Source organism: Neoarius graeffei, chromosome 19 (genome assembly GCF_027579695.1).
Source record: "Neoarius graeffei isolate fNeoGra1 chromosome 19, fNeoGra1.pri, whole genome shotgun sequence".
Lineage (NCBI taxonomy): Eukaryota > Metazoa > Chordata > Actinopteri > Siluriformes > Ariidae > Neoarius > Neoarius graeffei.
In genome coordinates, this window is record NC_083587.1 from 38,857,249 (window position 1) to 38,882,186 (window position 24,938).

General features: G+C 41.6%; 2 protein-coding genes across 2 annotated transcripts; one reads left to right on the plus strand and one right to left on the minus strand.

The window, feature by feature from the left end:
* Positions 1 to 12,590: 12,590 nt before the first annotated feature.
* Positions 12,591 to 13,493, minus strand: LOC132867613 (polyunsaturated fatty acid 5-lipoxygenase-like). Its single transcript, XM_060900594.1, has 3 exons — positions 13,265 to 13,493; positions 12,985 to 13,128; positions 12,591 to 12,821 (listed from the first exon to the last, which is right to left on the minus strand). Exons 1-3 carry the CDS (start codon positions 13,364 to 13,366, stop codon positions 12,591 to 12,593), a joined length of 477 nt encoding a protein of 158 aa, XP_060756577.1. The 5' UTR covers positions 13,367 to 13,493.
* An 8,789-nt stretch (positions 13,494 to 22,282) lies between these two features.
* On the plus strand, positions 22,283 to 24,614 carry LOC132867614 (uncharacterized). Its single transcript, XM_060900595.1, has 2 exons — positions 22,283 to 23,845; positions 24,522 to 24,614. The coding sequence occupies exons 1-2, from the start codon at positions 22,283 to 22,285 to the stop codon at positions 24,612 to 24,614; spliced, it is 1,656 nt and encodes a 551-aa protein (XP_060756578.1).
* The last annotated feature ends 324 nt before the right edge of the window (positions 24,615 to 24,938 follow it).

Genomic DNA, 24,938 nt, shown 5'->3' on the forward strand with positions numbered 1-24,938 from the left:
ATTTTGATTCGTCTGACCACAGCACAGTTTTCCACTTTGCCACAGTCCATTTTAAATGAGCCTTGGCCCAGAGAAGACGTCTGCGTTTCTGGATCATGTTTAGATATGGCTTCTTCTTTGAACTATAGAGTTTTAGCCGGCAACGGCGGATGGCACGGTGAATTGTGTTCACAGATAATGTTCTCTGGAAATATTTCTGAGCCCATTTTGTGATTTCCAATACAGAAGCATGCCTGTATGTGATGCAGTACCGTCTAAGGGCCCGAAGATCACGGGCACCCAGTATGGTTTTCCGGCCTTGACCCTTACGCACAGAGATTCTTCCAGATTCTCTGAATCTTTTGATGATATTATGCACTGTAGATGATATGTTCAAACTCTTTGCAATTTTACACTGTCGAACTCCTTTCTGATATTGCTCCACTATTTGTCGGCGCAGAATTAGGGGGATTGGTGATCCTCTTCCCATCTTTACTTCTGAGAGCCGCTGCCACTCCAAGATGCTCTTTTTATACCCAGTCATGTTAATGACCTATTACCAATTGACCTAATGAGTTGCAATTTGGTCCTCCAGCTGTTCCTTTTTTGTACCTTTAACTTTTCCAGCCTCTTATTGCCCCTGTCCCAACTTTTTTGAGATGTGTTGCTTTCATGAAATTTCAAATGAGCCAATATCTCATCTCATCTCATCTCATCTCATCTCATCTCATCTCATTATCTCTAGCCGCTTTATCCTGTTCTACAGGGTCGCAGGCAAGCTGGAGCCTATCCCAGCTGACTACGGGTGAAAGGCGGGGTACACCCTGGACAAGTCGCCAGGTCATCGCAGGGTTGACAATGAGCCAATATTTGGCATGAAATTTAAAAATGTCTTACTTTCGACATTTGATATGTTGTCTATGTTCTATTGTGAATACAAAAGCAGTTTTTGAGATTTGTAAATTATTGCATTCCGTTTTTATTTACAATTTGTACTTTGTCCCAACTTTTTTGGAATCAGGGTTGTAGTATTGGGTTCTCTTAACTTGTTCAGTGCGGAAATGCAGAATGGCATGGTTTATTGACATGATACCAATCTACAACATGAAGGAATGCCACATTGTTAAAACTGGCTTGAGCATGGGAATCGGCCTATCAGGAAGTTTCCACCTGTTTTTCCACGTGTATTTCTTCTTAAATGTGCCATCTGTGTAGGTGTACCTGCAGTTTAAAAGCAAGGCCACTCATTCTCTCCTTGTCTGTCTTCTGAGTCCTGCTCATAGCCATTGAGAACACTAGTCTGATCAACACTCAGACTTCAGAAAACATCGAAAATATTCTGGTAAGCATTAGTGGCTGATCTTTTTCATATTTTTTTCAGTAGTAACTAATGCTACTACCACTACTACTGTTACTACTACTACTACAGAAATCAAACCACTATGAAAACTCTACTTGTCTCATGGTCTTCCTCCTTTTCTCAGTCCCTAATCATCTCACTCACTCATTCTTTCTCTCTCTCTCTCTTAGTCATTCACATAGTCACTCACTCAGTTGTATATTCACTCACTTATTCACTCATTCAGACACTCACTCACTTACATATTCGCTCACTCACTTACATATTCACTCTCACTATCATAGTCACTTATATTCACACACTCGGTTTCACTCACTCATTCATACACTTATGAATTCACACACTTATTGAATCATTCTACTCACATTCACATGCTCACTCACTCACTTGCTTATTCACTCACTCACAAACTCTCTCCTCCTCCCACCGTACAGAATAACGATGGTGATCTACACAGTGACGGCGTACACGAGGAAGAGAGCCTTGGCTGGCACAACAAGCTACATCTCCATCAAATTCCACGGTCCCAAGAATGAGAGTGATGAAAAGGATTTGGATACAGGATTCTTCTCTGGTTTTTGGCAAGGATCAGTAAGTGCACACATATGGCAGCAAGAGCTGAGGAGGCTAATTGGTAGCCTACAGATGTTCACTATGGTTGACAGCGTGTGTTAATTGTATGTAATATATATATTTTTTTTAAAAACTGAATTGCACTAAATGTGCTTACATGAAATGTATTTAAAAAAAAGCTCTACAAACATAAAGACAACAGGTGTGTTGTATTGTGAACAAAGGAATTGCATTCATATAAATCTTTTGATTCTAAGTTAGTTTCATTATATAGGAGCTCTGAGGGATTCTGACTGATTCAAAGTTACCTGAATGCAACTCAACATTCTTCATTTACTTTGCTTTGTGTTTAATGTGGGAACAACATGTACCACACAACATGGTATAGTTTTGTTAGTTTGTTTCATTCAGTGTTTATCTGCACTGTAAACCCCAACTGCTCAGTGAACTCAAAATATTAGTGGAAACTGATTACCACTAACATTTCATTTTTTTCTGAAGTTTTAAACTTTTTAGATATTTCAAGTTTTTGGAAAATTTTAAGTACTTTATACAAAATAAATCTGAGCTAATGATTTTTAAATTGGGGGCAGCACGGTGGTGTAGTGGTTAGCGCTGTCGCCTCACAACAAGAAGGTCCGGGTTCGAGCCCCGTGGCCGGCGAGGGCCTTTCTGTGTGGAGTTTGCATGTTCTCCCCGTGTCCGCGTGGGTTTCCTCCGGGTGCTCCGGTTTCCCCCACAGTCCAAAGGCATGCAGGTTAGGTTAACTGGTGACTCTAATTAACCGCAGGTGTGAATGTGAGTGTGAATGGTTGTCTGTATCTATGTGTCAGCCCTGTGATGACCTGGCGACTTGTCCAGGGTGTACCCCGCCTTTCGCCCGTAGTCAGCTGGGATAGGCTCCAGCTTGCCTGCGACCCTGTAGAACAGGATAAAGCGGCTAGAGATGATGAGATGAGATTTTTAAATTTGAGTGCTAGTCAGCTACTCAAATATTTTAATTGATGTCTTAACAAAATTATGTCAAAAGCATTACAACTAGTCTTTTCTAGAGCGATTGGATTATACTGTCGTTATCATAAAATCCATACACAACAGTTTGGCAGTTAAATCCAAACTGTGATTAAAGTGCCACTCAATGACAGTAGAATATGAAATCTCGTTTACATTGAGAGCACAGCAAAAAGAGAGGGAGGGGTCAAGAAGACATTTGTCTCATCTCATTATCTCTAGCCACTTTATCCTGTTCTACAGGGACGCAGGCAAGCTGGAGCCTATCCCAGCTGACTATGGGCAAGAGGCGGGGTACACCCTGGACAAGTCGCCAGGTCATCACAGGGCTGACACATAGGCCAAGTTTACATTAGACCGTATCTGTCTCGTTTTCTTCGCGGATGCACTGTCCGTTTACATTAAAACGCCTGGAAACGCCAGGAAACGGGAATCTGCCAGGGTCCACGTATTCAATCCAGATTGTGTCTGGTCCGGTGCTGTGTAAACATTGAGAATACGCGGATACGCTGTGCTGAGCTCTAGCTGGCGTCGTCATTGGACAACGTCACTGTGACATCCACCTTCCTGATTCGCTGGCGTTGGTCATGTGATGCGACTGCTGAAAAACGGCGCGGACTTCCGCCTTGTATCACCTTTCATTAAAGAGTATAAAAGTATGAAAATACTGCAAATACTGATGCAAATACTGCCCATTGTGTAGTTATGATTGTCTTTAGGCTTGCCATCCTTCCACTTGCAAGTGGTAAGTGACGCGCATGCCCGATATGCACTGGGATCACACACACAGCGGCTCAGTCCCGAATCACTGCTCGTGCACTTCAATCGTGCGCTCTGTGAGCTGCGCAGGGCCGGACTGCACACCCTCCAGAGGGCACTCGCTGTTCAGGGCGGAGTGATTTGGAGCGCAGGATGCCTGCGGAGCCGAGAGTATTCGTGTATTGGTGTTGCTGTGTGCACGCGAATCGTGTATTGGCGTTGCTGTGTGCACACTAATCGTTTTAAAAACATTAATCTGATTAATAATCTGATGAAGACATTTGTCTCATCTCATTATCTCTAGCCACTTTATCCTTCTACAGGGTCGCAGGCAAGCTGGAGCCTATCCCAGCTGACTACGGGCGAAAGGCGGGGTACACCCTGGACAAGTCGTCAGGTCATCACAGGGCTGACAGACACAGACAACCATTCACACTCACATTCACACCTACGGTCAATTTAGAGTCACCAGTCAACCTAACCTGCATGTCTTTGGACTGTGGGGGAAACCGGAGCACCCGGAGGAAACCCAAGCGGACACGGGGAGATCATGCAAACTCCGCACAGAAAGGCCCTCGCCGGCCACGGGGCTCGAACCCGGACCTTCTTGCTGTGAGGCGACAGCGCTAACCACTACACCACCGTGCCGCCCGAAGACATTTGTATTTTTCAAAAAAAAAACTTCACCATGCACGGTTTGTGTGATTACCTTATATCACGTGGGAAAATTGCAAAAATAACACTCTAAACAATACTATAATATACATTATTCATTGTAACAGTGCATTTAACCTTTTCCTGACTCAGCTGAACAGGGTTTTACATGATGTTTAGCCACTATATAATTTAGCAAAGGATTATGGGTTATGATATCAGCTCCTTTCTATTGTGCTACAATTTAAGTTATTTGAATTTAAATGTTTTGAGTTGATTCAAAATTAGTTGTTACTTTCTTATGGTGAGAATCCAGTTTACAAATTGTGGTTTTGACTCAACAGAGGGGCACATGTCCTTATTAAGTTGATCTATCAGTGGAATGAGTACTGTAAAAAACATGAAAAAGTAGCACAATTGCTAAAAGTTGCATTTTTATGGCTTCAGTGTATTGCAAAAGATCATGGGAGTGAGGGAACACTCAAAACTTTTTTAAGGTAACAATCAAAACTTTTGAATTGGTCTGAAAGGTATTTATTTTTGGGAAAATGCACATAAATTTTTAAATTGAAAAACTGAAATGTTAGTGGCAATAAGTTTCCACTTAAACATTATGTTCATCAAACATGTCGGGGTTTACAGTGTGTACCAGACAGGCAGAGTGGAGATCATGTCACACAATCACATCACACCTCTTTTAAAACTAAAAATACTGTAAGTACACACAGAATCTCATCTCATCTCATTATCTCTAGCTGCTTTATCCTGTTCTACAGGGTTGCAGGCAAGCTGGAGCCTATCCCAGCTGACTACGGGTGAAAGGCGGGGTACACCCTGGACAAGTCACCAGGCACACAGAATCTGCCCCCCCCAAAAAAACATCTATATCTTTACCTTAATTGTCCGTTCCTGTAAAGTGTAAAGCATCCCTGGGGGAGCTCATACTTGTGAAACTCTACTCCAAGACATTTTTGGATGTTGACAACGAGTGGTTTTGTGATAAGATCTTGATTACAACGCCTGAAGGGGATGAGATTTTGTTTCCATGTTACCGTTGGTTGGGCTGTAACAAGAAGCTTGTTTTAAGACCAGCTAAAGGTAAATCATAGACTTACTGGCTGCACATCACATTTACTAGTGTACTTGAAAATTCACCAGCAATATTTTCTTGCAAATGTACAGTATTATTTTGTACAAACAAACAAACACACACACACACACACACACACACACACACACACACACACACACACTTTTTTGCATACTGCAGATGAATTTCTGGCCAGCAAATCAATGTACAGTTTTGCTTTATACTGTAATAATAATAATAATAATAATAATAATAATAATATGTTTTTCTTTGTTGATAATAAAAAGATTTAGGTCACATTACCAAAACAAAAAACAAGATTATCGAACTTTTCATTGAATGTTGCCCTTTATACATTTCCATCTCAGCTTTGCTCGAGTTCCAGGATAGCAACCCAGCAGCCCATCAAGAAAGAAGGAGACAGCTAGAAGATCGACAGGAGATATTTAGGTTTGTGTGGGTTGTCAACGCCACTGGGACTTTATACATATTGCCAGTTGCCTGAACAAAAATGACATCCTTTAGCTATATCTTAAAATACCCTTTAATCTGTCTGCATATTCTTCCCACAGACGGAGTGTGTACACACAGGGCATCCCCCGCATTATCAGTTTTGACTCTGCCCGTGCTCTGCCAGCTGAACTTCGGTTCTCTTACACGAAGGAGAGAGAATTTGGCTTAACGGCTGGAAAGCAGTAAGTCTGAAGTGACTTTTTCCATGGCATTGTTTGCAAAGTCTCACAAAATTGTTGGAATTGTGGAACCACAGAATTAATGTATAAATTAAATGTATTGTGATCTTATATTCAATTCAGTTCAATTTGTTGTTATATTTATAGTCAAAATCACCATTGACCATGGTATGTAAATGTAGGCCTAAAATAAATTTTGAAAATGTGAATAAATTTTCATTGAACGAGGGGATGGAATCCAAGGTGGACCAGGCAACATTTGGCGCTGTTTTTAGGTTAACTTATCAGCTTCATAGTAACTTTGATGTTTAAAGGAGACATAGAATGGAAAACCATTTTTGCCTTGGCTTTGATGAATTAGGAGAGGTTGTGCATGGCCAAAGAGCTATCATGAACATGAGGCATGGTTGTGCCCTCCTTCATGAGGAAATCTTGAACTTAAAAATAGCCACTAAAAGATGGGGCCATTATTAAAAAATGTTCTGTTTCCGGTCCACCGGCCGGGTGAGTGCCGTTTGTGCGGGTGAAATTTTTTTTTTAACGCCGGTTTTCCGACATTTTTTTCGGGTTCGTAAATCTAAAATTGAACTTGACATTTACGCATTCCCAGGGCTTTCCACTAAGGGTGTTTTCACACTTAGTCCCTTTCAACCATCTAACCGAACTCAGATCGATGACTCAGCATTTTTTGCGCATATGTGAACACTCCAACCGTACCCAGACCCCTTTAAAGCGAACCGAACTGAGACCACCTCAGGAGGTGGTCTCAGTACGGTTCGCTAAAAATCAACGGTACGGTTCACCTAATCTGCGCATTGTGAACAAAAAGCGCACCGGGTTCACTTCGCCTTTTTCACTGTAGTTTAACCTTCTTCGTTTGTCATAGTTGGTCACATGACTGTAGCAGGGAAACTCAACTTCCTTTTGGAACTTACCACAGCCGCTTTACAGTTCTCTGAATTTACTGACTGATGAGTCGGCCACAATAATATATATATATATATATATATATATATATATATATATATATATATATATATATATATATATATATATATATATAATTTATTTTCCTTAATCCGCACTATTTTGAAAGAATACAGCAGGGCAAGCATGGCAGCAGACATTTTGATTCAAGAGAAAATTACCCAGAATTCCATGCACTGGGGGTCTGAGGGCTCTAGAGGACCTGGTGTGAACAGAAAGAGGACTGAGGCCCCATCAAAGCTTAACTGGACCAGAAAGAGAACCCAGTCCTCTTTGTAATAAATTCACAGTGTGAACACAAAAAGAACTGAGTTCTTTTTCTGTTGGTCCACTTTTTGGTCCACTTAAAGAGGACTGAGTCTGGTTCCTTTAAAGGGGACCAGGTGTGAAAACACCCTAAGGCTCATACTAGCCAGCCATGACAAATAAGTAGCCGCCGGGGGGTGGTTGAGAGAGAGAGAGCGAGCAGCCCCTCCCCTCTCTGCTCCCTGAGTGGAGCTCGTCGCCTTGGTAACGGTGCTCAGGTGCAGGGAAGAGACACAATATGACAAGCAAAGAGCGCTTTTTCTCAGAGTTCCCTCTCCTCGAACAACGGGGATTTACACGGAAACGAAAGGAGGTATTCACTAAATTCTTTCACATTGAATGCTACAAGGCTCCCATGAACACATTGATGTAATTTTTTTGTCCCTAGTGTAAAAAATGAGGACAATAGAGCAAGTTAAAAACAAGTGACTTTTCTGATTTTGCAGTCAAAGCGCTCCCACGTTTATAATGGGAGTCTATGGGACAGCGCGCCTGTCCTCTCCTTACTTTCAGGCTTCTCATTCAAAAACTGTAAGTCCTATCGCTCAGGTAGACACATTGTGTGAATCAAGACAAGTGTGACTACAACGTTTGAGAAAATTATGTGTATAGAGTGAAAATTGTGGCTGAAAACACAGTTTAAATGAGAAAGTTAGAGTTTTTTTTTTCAAGCGGCCTACACTCTAAATTCCTGAGCCCCACTGGTGTGTAACGCAATAGACACCCATTATAAAGTCTGAATTTCTCCAGATTTGGTCATGGTGTTTGATCTGTGACTGATCAAAAAGTATAGAACCTAGCAAAAAAGTTGAATGCCAGATCTACATAGGAGAAGTTTGTCTACATTTTAAAGTTTGAATCATGTCTCTAGGTGAAAGCATGCCAGAGCAGCAGATGTTTGAAAAACATTGAAAATGTGCGATTTTTTCAATTAATTCCATAGAAAATGAATGGGAAATTTTGTGTGATTTTGTGTGATCGTAGAATGCTGAACAAAGTAATAGCATAGCGAGTCCGATCAAGCCGCACGTTTTGATGTATTGTTTGTCTGTGTGCGATGTACGGTTATTGGGTTATTCGAAATTTGTATGGAAGATGAAAAACAGAAGAACAAGAGTTTGCTGTGCTTTGCACTGCAAACTATTGACTCCCTATATGGGAGTCAATAGTTTGCAATGCATAGCACTGCATCACTAATAATAAACTCCTGTGCACGCAGTTCCCAGGATTAAGTGTATTTTCCACAGACCATTTATTTATTCACTTTACTCAAATACAAAGTAAAATGGCAGTAAATCATCTTTCTTTTCTTGCGTATTGCATCATGAGGCGTTCCTGGCTTGTAAATCTCTTATTTTCAGTGCATGACACATTCACGCAACTGAGCATGCTATGAATTAACAACGACAGCGGTCTGCAGTGGTGGCTACACAATTAAACACTCAGCGAACATTTCTCCATTTGTGTATGCAAATATACTCCAACGACTCAGTTTGGTTTCATTTACAACCAACGGTGTCTTTTGATGCCAGCACATAATTGAATGAGAGAAGACTGGTTTACCGGAGACAAAATAAGCGTTATCTCTGCTTCTGTTCCCTCTGATGTCGCCTCCGACAGCCCCGACACACTACTGCCTCCGCCGAGTGCGCGCGCACACACACCGCATGTAGGGGCTGCGGATGAGTTACTCTCCCTTGATCAACGAAGTCGGCGGGGAATTTGTGGTTATTATTGGTACAAACAGCGCGAATCACAACTTAAATGAGTGCGGTTCAGTTTGACATTATTGTCAGTCCGTTAGATAAACATTTAATTTTATTAAAATCGAAAATTAATATTTAGAGCCTGTGGGCTACAAAAATAATAGTCATTAAAGTAGCCGGCTGGACTTAATTGTGTAGTCGGCTGTATGGCCGGCAGCCGGCGCTTGTGGAAAGCCCTGTCGAATCAGCTCTGCGCATGTGCCGTGCGGCACAAAAAAATGGCAGCCACCATGAAGGAAGGAGATCCGGAGTTTTCAAACATTTGCTTAAGTGTGAAATCGCAAAGTGGTATTCTAGCAAACAACAAAATAGTAAAGATTTAGAAAAACAAATCATTCAGTGATCATTTTAATAGTGTAATTTCATCCGAACTAGGCCTAACGGTCGATTTATAACTACAAAAAGTCCGTGTGTCGGGCATTTTAAGTACCTTTTGTAAAAGTTTTGCAAATGTTGCAGTCAGCATTTAAAATGCTAACTTAAAGTTTTTGTACAAGTTTCAGTTGATTAAACTGTCATTTTATTAAATGTGTCTGCTTTTGTAATAAAAAGGTACTGAAAGAAAAAGCAAACACAGCATTGTGATTTCTTACCCATCCATTAAAAAAAAAAATTCCCTCCTTCCCTACTGAAAATTTTTTTGCTCACCCGGTGGACAGGAAACGGATTTTTTTTTAAGGATGGCCTGGGCGAATTAGAACAAAGCCTACAAGCACTGTTCCCTCTAAGCTGTGCGCCTGCGCAATCGCGCAGTGCTCCCACTCTCTCTGCGCAGAGCAACCCTATGCCAGCGCAGAGAATTCTGAATGGGTTAGCTTGTTAGCTTTACCTGCTTTCCTGGCACTCCTAATTTTTTTTTAGAGTCAATATTAAAAAAACTGATGGCCAGACACAATTATAGACAATAATACACAATAAAAATACTTTTCATTATTTTGTGTGTTATTACTATTAGTAAAATAAAATGTTTATGTGACGTTGTAGCTTATGTATGGCACGTCCACCGGAACTGTTATGTGCCATCATGTTATGATTCTGTTGCTAGTGCTTGCCGTTTGAGTTTGGAGTGTGAAGCTGAGGTAAATGCAGCAATGGCGAAACGACCGGGTACGTCCACGCATCAAGTGAGAATAAAAAAGAAATGTGAAGCTTTTAAACTGGAATGGCTGTCAGAGTATGTGCGCACGGACGGACAGGATGTAAAACTTGGGGATATTTTTTCGTTTTCGAGTGAGAAAGGGCTGCTCTGCAAGACGTGCTGCGAAGCCAAAGTAACAAGCGAGTTTTCGGAGGGAAAAGTATGGACTGAATGGAAGTTGGACTATCTCAAGAGCCACATTCAGCAGAAAAGTCATTTGAATGCTGTTGGGATTGTACGGAGGCTACGGATGGGAATGGGAATTGGTGCACTACTGCAGGAGAGTCTTGTCTCTGCTATTTATAATGCGAGTCGTTCTGCTTCCAGAGGTCATGGACATGACTTTGTTGACATATGGTCTCGGTGATAGGCAGAATGAAGGTGATCATTCCTTTTTTAGACCATAGTGACGGTCATCCCTCGGTCTCACAGATCCATAGTTACCTTCGTAACTTACGGTTTCATATGTTCACACCTGACATTCTTATTCTCACGCAACCTTTTCATGTCCTTACCTGTCTTCCAAGGAAATCAATTTCGTTATTGGCAATGTTCCCATGTTTTCATATGTTCACACCAGGCATTCTTATTCTCACGCAACCTTTTCATGTCCTTACCTGTCTTCCAAGTAAATCAATTTCCTTATTGGCAATGTTCCTGTGTTTTCATATGTTCACACCAGACATTCTTATTCTCACGCAACCTTTTCATATCCTTGTGCTCTTCAGGCAGCCCAGAACATACCCAGCACAAATCCCTCTGCTCCCCTCTCCTCACATGTCCTTTCATGCTGATGCTGCTCTTTTCAGATTGGCCCCAGCAGGGGAACTTTGCTTTTTTTTTTTTCTCCTTGCTTTCTTTCCCTAAAGGAGGGTGTGGGGGCCTCACCTCTGACCCCTCCAGCCGCCCCTCCAGCCGCCCCCCCCCCCCCCCCCCCCCCCCGGGGATCCGTTCCAGTAAAAAGACGTCCACCCCATCACACATACACCCCCCTCCACATACACTATATTGCCAAAAGTATTCGCTCACCTGCCTTGACTCACATATGAGCTTAAGTGACATCCCATTCCTAATCCATAGGGTTCAATATGACGTCGGTCCACCCTTTGCAGCTAGAACAGCTTCAACTCTTCTGGGAAGGCTGTCCACAAGGTTTAGGCGTGTGTTTATGGGAATTTTTGACCATTCTTCCAGAAGCGCATTTGTGAGGTCACACACTGATGTTGGACGAGAAGGCCTGGCTCTCAGTCTCTGTTCTAATTCATCCCAAAGGTGTTCTATCGGGTTGAGGTCAGGACTCTGTGCAGGCCAGTCAGAGCGCGAAAGATCGAGAGAGGAGGAATGAACAGTCACTGAAGAAGAAGTCCGACCGTGAGCAAGTCAAAATTCTTATCAATGTCGGAATTATCCTTTACTACTAGTTTAAATTGTTTCTGTATTATCACGATGGCTTTGTATAAAAGCATGTTAAATACTTTAGATGAAAAAAATGTTTCTTCTCAATGCTCCCTAGTTTGCCACCTTTAACTTGTTGAATGTTGCCCCCTAGTGGACAAAAGACATACTGTTCTGATTTTTTTCTAGGCAAAAACAAGTTCTGGATACTAAGCCCAATGTACTTAAGTTATGGACTTTTATGGTCCTTTATCTGTCATTCATGGACATAACAGGGAAAAATTGCACCCCCTGACAAAAATGTCACTGGTTATGTGTATAGTCCAATTTGAGGCAATGCTCACACTCACAGCATCCCAAATTATTTCCATTGGTGCTGCAGGGAGTCAGGGACACTTTATAGGAAGGTATTATTGCTATAGGAGTGATATTTGCCTCAACACACAAAAGTGATGGGTAATGGGTTTGCTGTATGGTACTGTACAGATACGGTATGGTAAGATTATTATACAGTTGGCCCGCGTGTATGTCTGAAGTTGCTCACAATGGTACAAGGCAGGTGCTCAGGGACTTGGCACATATGCTCAGGCACATGAAAAATTAGAGGGAACATTGCGCCTACCCATTTGTATGTCCCACAGCTGGGGACATGGAATATATATATACTGTATATACAGTACTGGGAAATGAAATTTATTTATTTTAGTTGTTCTAACCAACTCAGGAACAACAATTTTAATGTGGAACCCATAACCAGAAATGTTAAAACACTATTTCTGTTCAGAATGAACCAATTGGCAAATGTTGGAAAAATTGGCAAAAAAATTCTGCCTATAACATTCAATTTTCTTTCTTTTAACATCCCTGGATGTCTGACAACTCAAATCATGCATGTTAGTCTAAATACCTTGAAGAGTGGGTGTACAGATGGGAGGTGTCGCAGGGTTGCCACGGTGAACACCTCGGCCAGCAGGTGAGTTCTGAGCAGGTGGAAGTCCACCTCGTGCACGCTAAACTCTGAGGCCCGCACAAAGATCTTAGCCAGCAGCCAGTCATGCTTGGAGTCGGTGGGCAGGAAGATGGGGTTGTCCAGTCCAGGGGTCTGCATTAACTGTGGAAAATAATAAACACGTAAAAAGTGCAATGATACAGGGACCTGGGGCGCTTCTCTGATGAGGAGGCTAGCGGCTCACAATTATTGTGTGAAATTACCCACAAAACAGCCTAAAGTTCAAGTGGTTAAAAGGATAGCTAATATTTTATGGAGTTGTTACCTGAATGGCGATGGGCAGCATCTTTCCATGATGATTGCAGTGCAGCAGCACCAGTGGAGCTGTGAGGTACTGCTGTTCATCGTCCACCACATTTCCTATTAGTTTGTCCAGCATCTTGTAGTCGCACAGGAAGATGTTCCCTTTCTGGATGGTTGAAGGCAAACAAGTAATCAACTAATTAAGCAACACCTGCATGACAAATGTGATGTTTTACCTTGATGTAATAAAGTGATGTACTGTTTTTCACTAGCCATCCAACACATGCACCAAAAACACATACCTTCATTTCGTGCTCCAAGGTGTTTCCATACAAGGAGTCTTTGACCATCTCCTCAGTAACAGGGAAGTTGTCTGGCAGCTTTGAGCATTGCTGGATCACCATGGGGTTGAGGCCATTCAGGAACTGGTAGGCAAAGAACTCATCCTCGTCCCAGTGATCTTTAACATATTCTGCAAAGCATAACTATGTCAGGACATATGAGAGGTATAGGCCTGTAGGTTTTGTTTGTTTGTTTCACTGCAGTAATTCATAACCGCTCTGTTTAAGGGTTAAAATCTGCCACCAGTACTTGTAGAATATGGACTTTTACACTTGTGTATTTGGTTTACACAATTTTAATGATTCGGGCCTAATTGCAAAGAAGGTCACATGCACCTCCAAAACCAACGTCGACAGTGCCACTGCATGATTAGCTCATCCTATAATGTTTAAGTTACATTCGTTTATGGCAATAGAGGGCTTATTGAAGAGGTTTGCTTGATATGTGCCTGTGGCAGCGGGGGCGTGGTCAAGCGCCGGTCTGTGACAGGAGGGCGGAGTTGGGGAAGGTAAGCGGCAGAATCGCTACACCTGAGTATAATTAACCTATGTTTTGTGTGTGTTCTCCCCAGTAAACCGCGCCCTATTTAAGGAGGGAGAGTGAGAGCGGAGGAGAGTGATTATCCAGAGAAGACGACAGTCTGTGTGTGCGCGCGCGAGTCAGTCTCTGAGCGATTGAATTGAATGTTAAACTGAAAAGTTTGGCAATAAAAGCCGATTGTTTGCATCCTGATCTCTGTCCTGCCGTCTTCTGTGCTCCACCCACACATTGTACCCGCTACAGTGCCTTTATTGGTACCACTCGTATCAACGCCTTTATAAATGAATAGCTTATATTAAAAAAGTGAAAACTACATAAATGATCTGTTCCAAGAAGTGGGGGGACTCCGTACCCCGCGTCAAATGCCCACTACACCCATGATCGATACCAACAGTAATGTCTTCACTTTCTATTGTTGAGAAATAATTTCTCACGGCACTGCTGCAGTTCCCTAGCCTGATGCATGAAACGCTTTCACATCGTGTCACTTTGTGCAAAGCATCTGGAACCTATCCATTGGGATACGTGCTTCCTAGTGGGCAGATACTTTCTGCTTTAACCAATCGCTACTGCTTGGTTGTGACGTATGTTATGTGCTGGAATGCACCGCTTGAGTTCAACGTCATCGCTTTCAGCCCTCCCTCTGTTCGCCAGAGTCGGTGAAAACCTAAGCCTTTGGATAGATCCCTGACGCAGAGGTGTGGCTAAATGTGAAATTGAGCGGAAGCATTAGGCGACGCTAGCCTGGCTAGCATTACATTTACATGTATGCATTTAGCAGACGCTTTTATCCAAAGCGACTTACAAAAAGAGGATTAACAATCAAGCTACAACACAACTAAACACAAGTAAATACCTTACTAGGAGTGCAATTTGGTAACAAGAAATTGACAGGAGTTGAAAGTCCAAGAGTGTGATCTTGTAAGTGCATAGTTAGTGCATTCCAGGTAGTTGGAGGTTCTAGGACAAGAGGTACTTTCGGAAGAGCTGGGTCTTCAAGAATTTCTTGAAGGTGGAGAGAGTGTCTGTTGTTCTAGTCATACTTGGAAGGACATTCCACCAGTGTGGAACAATAGATGAGAATAGCCTGGATTGACCTGTGCGAGGTGTTGGCCGTGCTAAACAACAATCCTTGGAGGAGCGGAGTGACTGGAGGTTAGCATATGGCTTTATGAGGGTATTAAGGTAGATTGGAGCAGATCCATCAATCACCCTGTAGGCCAACATTAGTGATTTGAATTTGATGCGAGCAGCTGGGGGTAGCCAGTGGAGCTCCATGAACAGCGGTGAGACATGTGCTCTTTTTGGCTGGTTGAAAACCAGGCGCACAGCAGCATTCTGGATCATCTGTAGCGGTTTCACAGCACAGGCTGGAAGACCTGTTAGGAGGGCATTGCAATAGTCAAGGCGAGAAATAACCAAGGTCTGAACCAGGAGCTGGGTTGCATGTTGGGTTAGGTACGGCTTGATTTTCCTTATGTTGAATACAGAAAAGCGGCACGACCTGGCGACAGCAGCAACATGATCAGCGAAGGTCAGTTGGTCATCAATCATTACACCCAGGTCTCTTGCAACCTTGGTGGGAGCAACAGATAGGGAGTCTATCTTAATGCTGATGTTGTGATGTATGGCTTGCTTGGCTGGGAGGACCAGCAGTTCAGTTTTGGAGAGGTTCAGTTGGAGGTGGTGTTCTTTCATCCATGCAGATATGTCAGAAAGACAGTCAGAGATCTGTGTTGACACTGTGGAATCGCCAGGAGGAAAGGACAGATAGAGCTGGGTGTCGTCTGCATAGCAGTGATAGGAGAAGCAATGCGAGTGAATGACTGGACCCAACGACGTGGTATACATGGCAAAGAGGAGGGGGCCCCAGCACCAAGCCTTGGGGCACCCCTGTGGTGAAGTGTTGTCGTGCAGATGTTTGCCCTAGCCATGACACATAGAACGATCGTCCAGTGAGATAGGATTCAAACCAGGTCTATACTAGTAGCACGAGATAATGATGGTTTAGCTGGCGAAACATGGCAACTGGTGAAAGGAAAGATAAAAATTCACCTAGAGGTACACCAGGCAAGCCTACAAGTTTTTACCTATGGAGCTCCCCCTAGAGTCGCCAATTAACAACAACGGCGTAAATTCTCGCGGAGTATTGAAATGGCCCTTTTGGCTAAATGGTGCCCTCTCTGGCAACCACAATTGAACTGAATGGCTTTGTGCTATTTGACATCACTTGTAGGCAATGCTGCCCCCAAAAGGTGCGCTGGTCACTTTTAAAATTACAGTTAAAAAAATACCCCAAACCGGATGGAGACATTTCACTCGTTCGGTCCAATATTAAATTTAATACCTCCCTTTCAAAAATTCCAGTCATTCCAAACAATTTAAGACATTTTAAGGCCTTGAAAACCGAAAGTTGTATTTAAGACTTTTTAAGGAGCCGCGGGAACCCTGTAACTACAGTGATGCAGCTTGAATAAAGCAGAGGGCTGTTTTAGTGATTGCTGTAGGATAGAGACTAAAGGACAAAAGGTAGACTAATAGCCAGTTTGAAAGTGTTAAAGGTATGCCGTTCCGTAGATCAAGAACTAACGTTAGGAGGCTACTGGAGGAAGTGTGGTGTGGTGCTTGTGAAGAATGAGAGATGCGCAGGTAGCTTACGCGGGCGCTAGAAAGCGTTGATAATTATGGGAAGATGTCTGTTTAACGACAAGTGGTTGGGGGATGACAAATACCCCCAAAATAAGGAGAAGAATCGTTTGCGATAAAAAGCGCTGGATCGCACAAATGTACCGGTACCGCAGCACTGGGGACATAGTCTGGCTAACGCAACTTCAAAGCTCTGCGAGCATTGGTCTGGCATAGATATTAAGCCCAACCGTTTCCCAAAGCGCATGGTTGACCCGCCTCCCTGAAATGCCTCAGTTTGCTACTGGTCGAAGCCAGAAAAGGCTGTGACGAAGCTTAAACCAATCACATCACTCTTTCCTCTGACGTATGTGACGCGACGGAAACTGCTTGAGTAACAGGAAGAAGATAAATACCTCCAGGGCTGCTCTTTGCTCCGTTTTCAATGAGAACTTCCCGTTGAATGCTTTCAATACAGCATCTACCGCTGTGTCAAAGGCTTGCCGCTGCTCCATGTTCGTAATGTTTCTAGTGAATGAAGCGCTTCCAGCAAAGATTCTGTAAACAATCTATGGCTTCCGGTCGCAGTTCTACTACGTCACTGCCTTGAACACGCCTCTACCCAGGGCCACTGGAGATGCTCAAAGTTGATTGGCTCCCTATTTTTCAGGAGCTTGGAAGAGCTGGAGATAGCTTGCCTTGCCAGACTAAGTTCACAACAGGCCCCCGTGTTGCGTCACACTTAGGATGGGCAGGCCCAGGCTACTGGGGACACAGCCCACTGGGAAACTGGCTTTTCACGGACTCAAGGCGCGCGCGTGTGTTAGAGGTCAAGCGCTCCGGAGTGAAACGCAGGGGGGTTCGCGCATGCGCACAAGAGTCAGGTGGAAAATGGGACTTATAGGAAATACTAATAATAATAATAATGATTAACATCATTTTTACATAATTAACATTGTTTATTGTACTAAGTTTAAGATAAATATATAAACAACCTTTATTTCAAAACTCAATTAAAAAGAGCTACAGAAAATACAATAATTCTAAATATAGTGCAATATAAATAATTTGTAAAAAGTTTTTTAGTTTTATTACCTATCGTCTACAACAGTGTTTTTAATATACAGTAATAAGAATAATATTAACAACCACTAATAATAATTATTAGTAATCATTATTGATTATTAATCATTACTACTTATGAATTAGTGATTAATAAGTACTAGGGATTATTAAATGTTATAAAATTAAGTTATTACAAATTATTACAAATAATTATTAAAAAGTAGTAATTGGTAGAATACAAACAAATTAAATAGTGAACATTGATATAAAATAACTGTACTACTACTACTACTACTAATAATAATAATAATAATAATAATAATAATAATAACACTACTAGTAATACTTGTTGTTAATGTTATTATTATCAGTACAATTGTTATATCAATGTTCACTATTAAAAACAAATTATCTATAAACCATGAATAATTGTTTGTATCACTACTAATAATAATAATTACTTTTTAATAACAATTTTAACTAATCTTATAACTCAATTTTATAGCATTTTAATAATCACAACTTATTAATTATTAGTATAATTAAGTAGTAGTTGATAATAATTACTATTATTAATTATTAAATTACATTTTGATAATCACTGCTTATTAATTAAGTAGTAATTAATAATGCTGAATTATAATAATTGCTACTCTATTAATTATTAATTAATATAGCTAATAAGTAGTGATTATTAAAATGTTATAAAATTGAATAATTTTTTTTATTATTATTAAAAAAGTAGTAGTAGTAATACAATTATTCATGGATTATATATAATAATTAATGATTATTTTTGAATAATGAACATTGATATAACAATTGGACTGATGATAATTAGTTTACAGTTATTACAACACATTGATTAATATTGATAATAATGGTTATGAAAGGTGACAGTTGTTTTTCTGTGTTTAATGTAACGCTCTGTTGATTGTATGACTGCATAAACAGGTTTATGCTGTTACCTGCTATAATGCAGAAGATACTCGAGAACTTCCTCAGCCAGCTGTGTACTGTACGACACTCAGACTGATTTTGCTGTCGGACACAAAATCACACATCATCAAAGATAATCTTTGGGGACTGAAATAATGCCGGCTAAGGTTGTTCAGCTGGTTCTACTTGCCGTTTATTGTTTTCGTTTTTGAAAAGATTCATGGTGTTTTCTCCAGTAAACACCAGTCTTCTCCTTGCTGCTACAATAGTTCTGCAGGCCCAAAACACATGACTTTGTTTCAGCTGTTTGTATGTCTAACAGTTGCCATTGATGCACCCTGTTGTTCACCAATTGTGTGCATTCTTCTTAAAGTTAGTAAAAAAAACTATTGCAGAAAACAGTTTTAAGTTGTCGTATTTATCATTTTCTTTGCCATGGTACAGTCTTAATTTTTCCATTTAGAGGTCTTGAAAAGGTCTTAAAAGTCTTTAAATTTGTACTTGAAAAATGTGCAGATACCCTGTAGTTATTATAATTTATAGAGCTCCGGCGCTTGATGTCACGCCACTTAAAATCGCCGCCATTTTGTGATGTGACGCTGTGATGTGACACACGATGTGAAGTACTGAAAGTAGCCACAAACACCATTTCTTGCCAAATCACACATCATCAAAGATAATCTTTGGGGACTGAAATAATGCCGGCTAAGGTTGTTCAGCTGGTTCTACTTGCCGTTTATTGTTTTCGTTTTTGAAAAGATTCATGGTGTTTTCTCCAGTAAACACCAGTCTTCTCCTTGCTGCTACAATAGTTCTGCAGGCCCAAAACACATGACTTTGTTTCAGCTGTTTGTATGTCTAACAGTTGCCATTGATGCACCCTGTTGTTCACCAATTGTGTGCATTCTTCTTAAAGTTAGTAAAAAAAACTATTGCAGAAAACAGTTTTAAGTTGTCGTATTTATCATTTTCTTTGCCATGGTACAGTCTTAATTTTTCCATTTAGAGGTCTTGAAAAGGTCTTAAAAGTCTTTAAATTTGTACTTGAAAAATGTGCAGATACCCTGTAGTTATTATAATTTATAGAGCTCCGGCGCTTGATGTCACGCCACTTAAAATCGCCGCCATTTTGTGATGTGACGCTGTGATGTGACACACGATGTGAAGTACTGAAAGTAGCCACAAACACCATTTCTTGCCATCAACAGCGTAGAGGGGAAAGGGCTTGCGACCACTTCCCCATTTTCCGATGTTAATTTGCTCCGTGTTATGAAAATGAGGCCAATAACAAACCACCATTTTCTCTGTACTCTCAATGGCAAGGGTGTAAGCCGGCCTCACAGTATGGTGTCCAAACAAACGGAACACCCGACCACTTCCTAAGCTCTATAGTACGTCTTCTTACAGCTTATCCAAATTGAGTAATGTGCATTTGGATTTGTCTGTGAAGATTCTCAGTAATCCAGGTCATAGTAATTGTGGGTGGTAAGAGAGAGCAACTGGACTTGCTTGAAGATTCTTGAAGACGTTTCACCTCTCATCCGAAAGGCTTCTTCAGTTCTGTCTGACTAGTAGGGAGTATCAGGTATTTATCCTCTCATGGATGAAAAGCTCATCTAAGGTGTCGTTGAGTCATCCTGTTGGTGTGGGTCACTGGGGGCTGGATGTGAACGGCCTCGAGAGTCATTGGGGTGATCAATGGATTGCCAGTTAAGGTGATCAATGGAATGCTGATTCTCTCTGTCCTCCTGTGAGTCACTCAGTGCGTTTACATGCACATAGAGAGAATCGAATTTCTGCCGTTGCTCGACTGAAATCGAAGTTCAAAATGCCATGTATACACCTTAATTCGGCTGAAATTGAACCGAACTTGATTTCTCGGAATCGAGCTACACGACCTAGATTATGCGATTTCTGCCGAGCTACTTAGTGCATGTAAACCCTATCGAGCTACGTATTCGAGCTACTTACTTCAGCACTGCCCCTTCCGGAAGTGACAAATGACGAGACCACAAGCGGGAAACACAACAGCCTCGGTCGGCATGACAACGAATCATGACAACGGCATGAATCTTTTCTTTTTGTGGCATTGTTTGCACTGTTAAAATTTAGCTCACTTACTGTATCACCAAATACATCTGTACAGCTGTTGCATAGCTGTGAATTGTGTACATAAACAAGTCATTGTATTTGTGTGTATATATATATATATATATATATATATATATATATATATATATATATATATAATGTCCAACATCTGAAGAATGTCAATAAAAACAAAACAATTGAACTTTTTGTGTGTTTATTAAGACATAAGTTAAATTGTAAGCAAAAAAAATAATTTTTTTTTGTAAACAAAAAATGGACTTTAGAAAAATATACAATTGTGCAAAATAAGTTGTCTTACAAAACAGTGGTCTGCGCAGGACAGTTTGTAGCCATACAATCTGTTACAGCAAGCCTAATAGCTTGAGCACGGAACTTGTGAACACGGAACTGCCAGTGTTGCCAGATTGGGCGGTTTTAAGTGCATTTTGGCGGATTTGAACATGTTTTGGGCTGGAAAACGTCAGCAGTATCTGGCAACACTGCTGATAACTTTGTTTATACTCTTGTATAGCTCTTCTTCATGACGACAACCGGAAGTGTACCAACACGATGGGGCGTGTAGCGCCACCTGTGGCTCGGGTGCACAATGTACCTCACACAATAGCTCGATTTCCTTGTGTGCCTGTAGGACCCTTGTGGGACCCTTAGCTCGATTACCGACAGTAGCTCGATTTGGATGTGCATGTAAATGAACTGAGTGAAAACAGCTGGGTTTTGGTGTGCATTCAGTTGTCTGAGAAGTGTGCCAAGGACTGCATTGTAGGTGGCTGATAAATGATGTCTTAGACCCAAACCTCTGTTCAGTGATGGCTGTTCCAGGTTGACAAAAATGGCTTCTTTAACGCCTCGCTCATACCAACGATCCTCTGTGGCTAAAATGCGTATGTTGCAATCCTGAAATGAGTGTCATTTGTTGTTAAGATGAAGGTAGACAGCAGAGTCCTGGCCTGAGGAACTGGCTCTCCTGTGTTGAGCCATACGCCTGTGAAGCGGTTGTTTTGTTTCCCCAATATACGAGTCCGTACATTCCTCACTGCACTGAATTGCATACACTACATTGTCCTGTTTGTGCCTGGCTATTTTGTCCTTAGGGTGGACCAGTTTCTGCTTCAGGGTGTTACTGGGTCTGAAATGTACCGGAATGTTGTGTTTGTAGAAGATCCTCCTGAGTTTCTCAGATAGACCAGAAATGTAGGGAATGACAATGTTCTTGCGTTTGTTCCTGTTATCCTCCTTGTCCGTTATGTTCCTTTTTCTGCTCTTGAAGAAAGACCAGTTGGGATACCCGCAGTTCTGAAGTGCTTTCTTGATGTGATTCTGCTCCTTCTCTTTTCCCTCTACCGTTGTAGGGATGTTCTGAGCCCTGTGTTGCAAGGTCCTAATGACCCCCAATTTGTGTTCCAATGGGTGGTGAGAGTTGAAGAGTAGGTACTGGTCATGTTTGTGTGGGTTTCGGGTAGACCTCGATGCTAAGGCTTCTGTCTTGTCTAATGTGTACATCACAATCCAAGAAGGCTAGATTATTCCCACTGACGTCCTCCCGAGTGAAATTGATGTTGATATCCACTGCATTGATATGCTTAGAGAAGGCTTCCACTTCATGGGTTTTGATTTTAACCCAGGTGTCATCCACATATCTGAACCAGTGGCTGGGAGCAACTCCTGAAAAAGTGGTCAAAGCTTGTGGTCAAAGCTAGATGACCAGTCTCCTCAGCGACACAACCACCTATGAAACCTTAAGGCGGGACCCCACCAGTTGTTACAAAAAGAAAGTTGTTAGCTGCCTGCAACAACTAGAAAAGGACCAAGCCATCAACCAATCTCTGTACTACAGATTGTACCCTGGGGAAGCCGTTCCTCTCATATACGGACTCCCCAAGATTCACAAGGAAGGAGCTCCACTCAGACCTATCATCAGCAGTATAAACTCTGTCACCTATAACATTGCCAAACACCTAGCCACCATCCTGGCTCCTCTTGTTGGGAATACGCTACATCACGTCAAGAACTCCCAAGATTTTGCTACTAAAGTTGCAGACCTCAAACTAGACTTAGATGAAACCATGGTTTCTTACGACGTCACTTCTCTTTTCACCTGCATTCCCACCACAGAAGCAGTCGAATCAGTTAGAAAGCGACTCCTTCAAGACAACACCTTACTGGATAGAACTAACCTCACCACGGACCAGATTTGCACCCTGCTTGACCTCTGCCTGACTACCACTTATTTCCAGTTTAATGAAAGTTTCTACAGACAGAAGCATGGATGCACCATGGGCTCACCGGTGTCCCCTATTGTGGCCAATCTTTACATGGAGGAAGTGGAACATAAAGCTTTGACCACTTTTTCAGGAGTTGCTCCCAGCCACTGGTTCAGATATGTGGATGACACCTGGGTTAAAATCAAAACCCATGAAGTGGAAGCCTTCTCTAAGCATATCAATGCAGTGGATATCAACATCAATTTCACTCGGGAGGACGTCAGTGGGAATAATCTAGCCTTCTTGGATTGTGATGTACACAATAGACAAGACAGAAGCCTTAGCATCGAAGTCTACCGGAAACCCCCCCACACAGACCAGTACCTACTCTTCAACTCTCACCACCCATTGGAACACAAATTGGGGGTCATTAGGACCTTGCAACACAGGGCTCAGAACATCCCTACAACGGTAGAGGGAAAAGAGAAGGAGCAGAATCACATCAAGAAAGCACTTCAGAACTGTGGGTATCCCAACTGGTCTTTCTTCAAGAGCAGAAAAAGGAACATAATGGACAAGGAGGATAACAGGAACAAATGCAAGAACATTGTCATTCCCTACATTTCTGGTCTATCTGAGAAACTCAGGAGGATCTTCTACAAACACAACATTCCGGTACATTTCAGACCCAGTAACACCCTGAAGCAGAAACTGGTCCACCCTAAGGACAGAATAGCCAGGCACAAACAGGACAATGTAGTGTATGCAATTCAGTGCAGTGAGGAATGCACGGACTCGTATATTGGGGAAACAAAACAACCGCTTCACAGGCGTATGGCTCAACACAGGAGAGCCAGGTCCTCAGGTCAGGACTCTGCTGTCTACCTTCATCTTAACAACAAAGGACACTCATTTCAGGATTGCAATGTACGCATTTTAGCCAGAGAGGATCGTTGGTATGAGCAAGGAGTTAAAGAAGCCATTTTTGTCAACCTGGAACGGCCATCACTGAACAGAGGTTTGGGTCTAAGACATCATTTATCAGCCACCTACAATGCAGTCCTTGGCACACTTCCCAGACAACTGAATGCACACCAAAACCCAGCTGTTTTCAGTGACTCACAGGAGGACAGAGAGAATCAGCATTCCATTGATCACCTTAACAGGCAATCCATTGAAACACCCTAACGACTCTCGAGGCTGTTCACATCCAGCCCCCAGTGACCCACACCAACAGGATGACTCAACGACACCTTAGATGAGCTTTTCATCCATGAGAGAATAAATACCTGATACTCCCTACTAGTCAGACAGAACTGAAGAAACCTTTCGGATGAGAGGTGAAACATCTTCAAGAATCTTCAAGCAAGTCCAGTTGCTCTCTTTTACCACCCACAGCATTTGGATTTGCTAGTCTTTGGTCAAATGAAAAATGCGGTTACATTTTTTTCTTGCAATGTCTTCGCATCTAAACAGAAATGTTGAAATGCCAAAAATGAGAACTAGGCCTACATTTCAGCAAAGAAAATAAGGCCTTTTATGTCAATGCAAGCTAATGTTCATCACGGCCTAGTGCCAAAACAGATTTGTGTCTAAGACAAACAAGTTTGATTCGCAGCCTAAAATATTCACCTCTTATGATTACTTTTGAGACTTTGGTTGCCTGCTAGTGGCATTAGTATCAAAATATGTTATGTTTTTTATACATATTTGTTTGTTTTTCTGTTTTTTTTAGCTCCTCATTCCCCACACTCGCTACACACTCCAGATCAACATCTTGGGACGAAACCGGCTGTTTTCCAACGATAGAGCTGTTACAGCAGTATAGACCCACATAAAAGTGTTTCTGCAGTTATTTTATATATATATATATATATATATATATATATATATATATATATATATATATATATATATATATATATCATATAGGATATCATATATATCAGTAGGATTTATATTTTCCTTAAATTATTGCATAGGAATGACATACAGTGTGTTTCCATGCAGGGAGATAGCAGAGGTATAACTCATACATACAATGGCAATGATGTTTGATATTGATGTATATTTCTAAATACTATCATTCATTATCTTGAACTGCAATTATTCTTTTTTGAGAGTAATGCACATACAGTAATACTATGCTATT

Coding starts and splice junctions, on each gene's coding strand:
- LOC132867613 (XM_060900594.1), bottom strand. CDS start 13,366: ATGGTGATCCAGCAATGCTCAAAGCTGCCAGACAACTTCCCTGTTACT. Junction 13,129..13,264: donor CCTTGGAGCACGAAATGAAG/GTATGTGTTTTT, acceptor TCAACCATCCAG/AAAGGGAACATCTTCCTGTG. Junction 12,822..12,984: donor TGCTGCCCATCGCCATTCAG/GTAACAACTCCA, acceptor TATTTTCCACAG/TTAATGCAGACCCCTGGACT.
- LOC132867614 (XM_060900595.1), top strand. CDS start 22,283: ATGACCAGTCTCCTCAGCGACACAACCACCTATGAAACCTTAAGGCGG. Junction 23,846..24,521: donor TATCAGCCACCTACAATGCA/GTCCTTGGCACA, acceptor TGTTTTTTTTAG/CTCCTCATTCCCCACACTCG.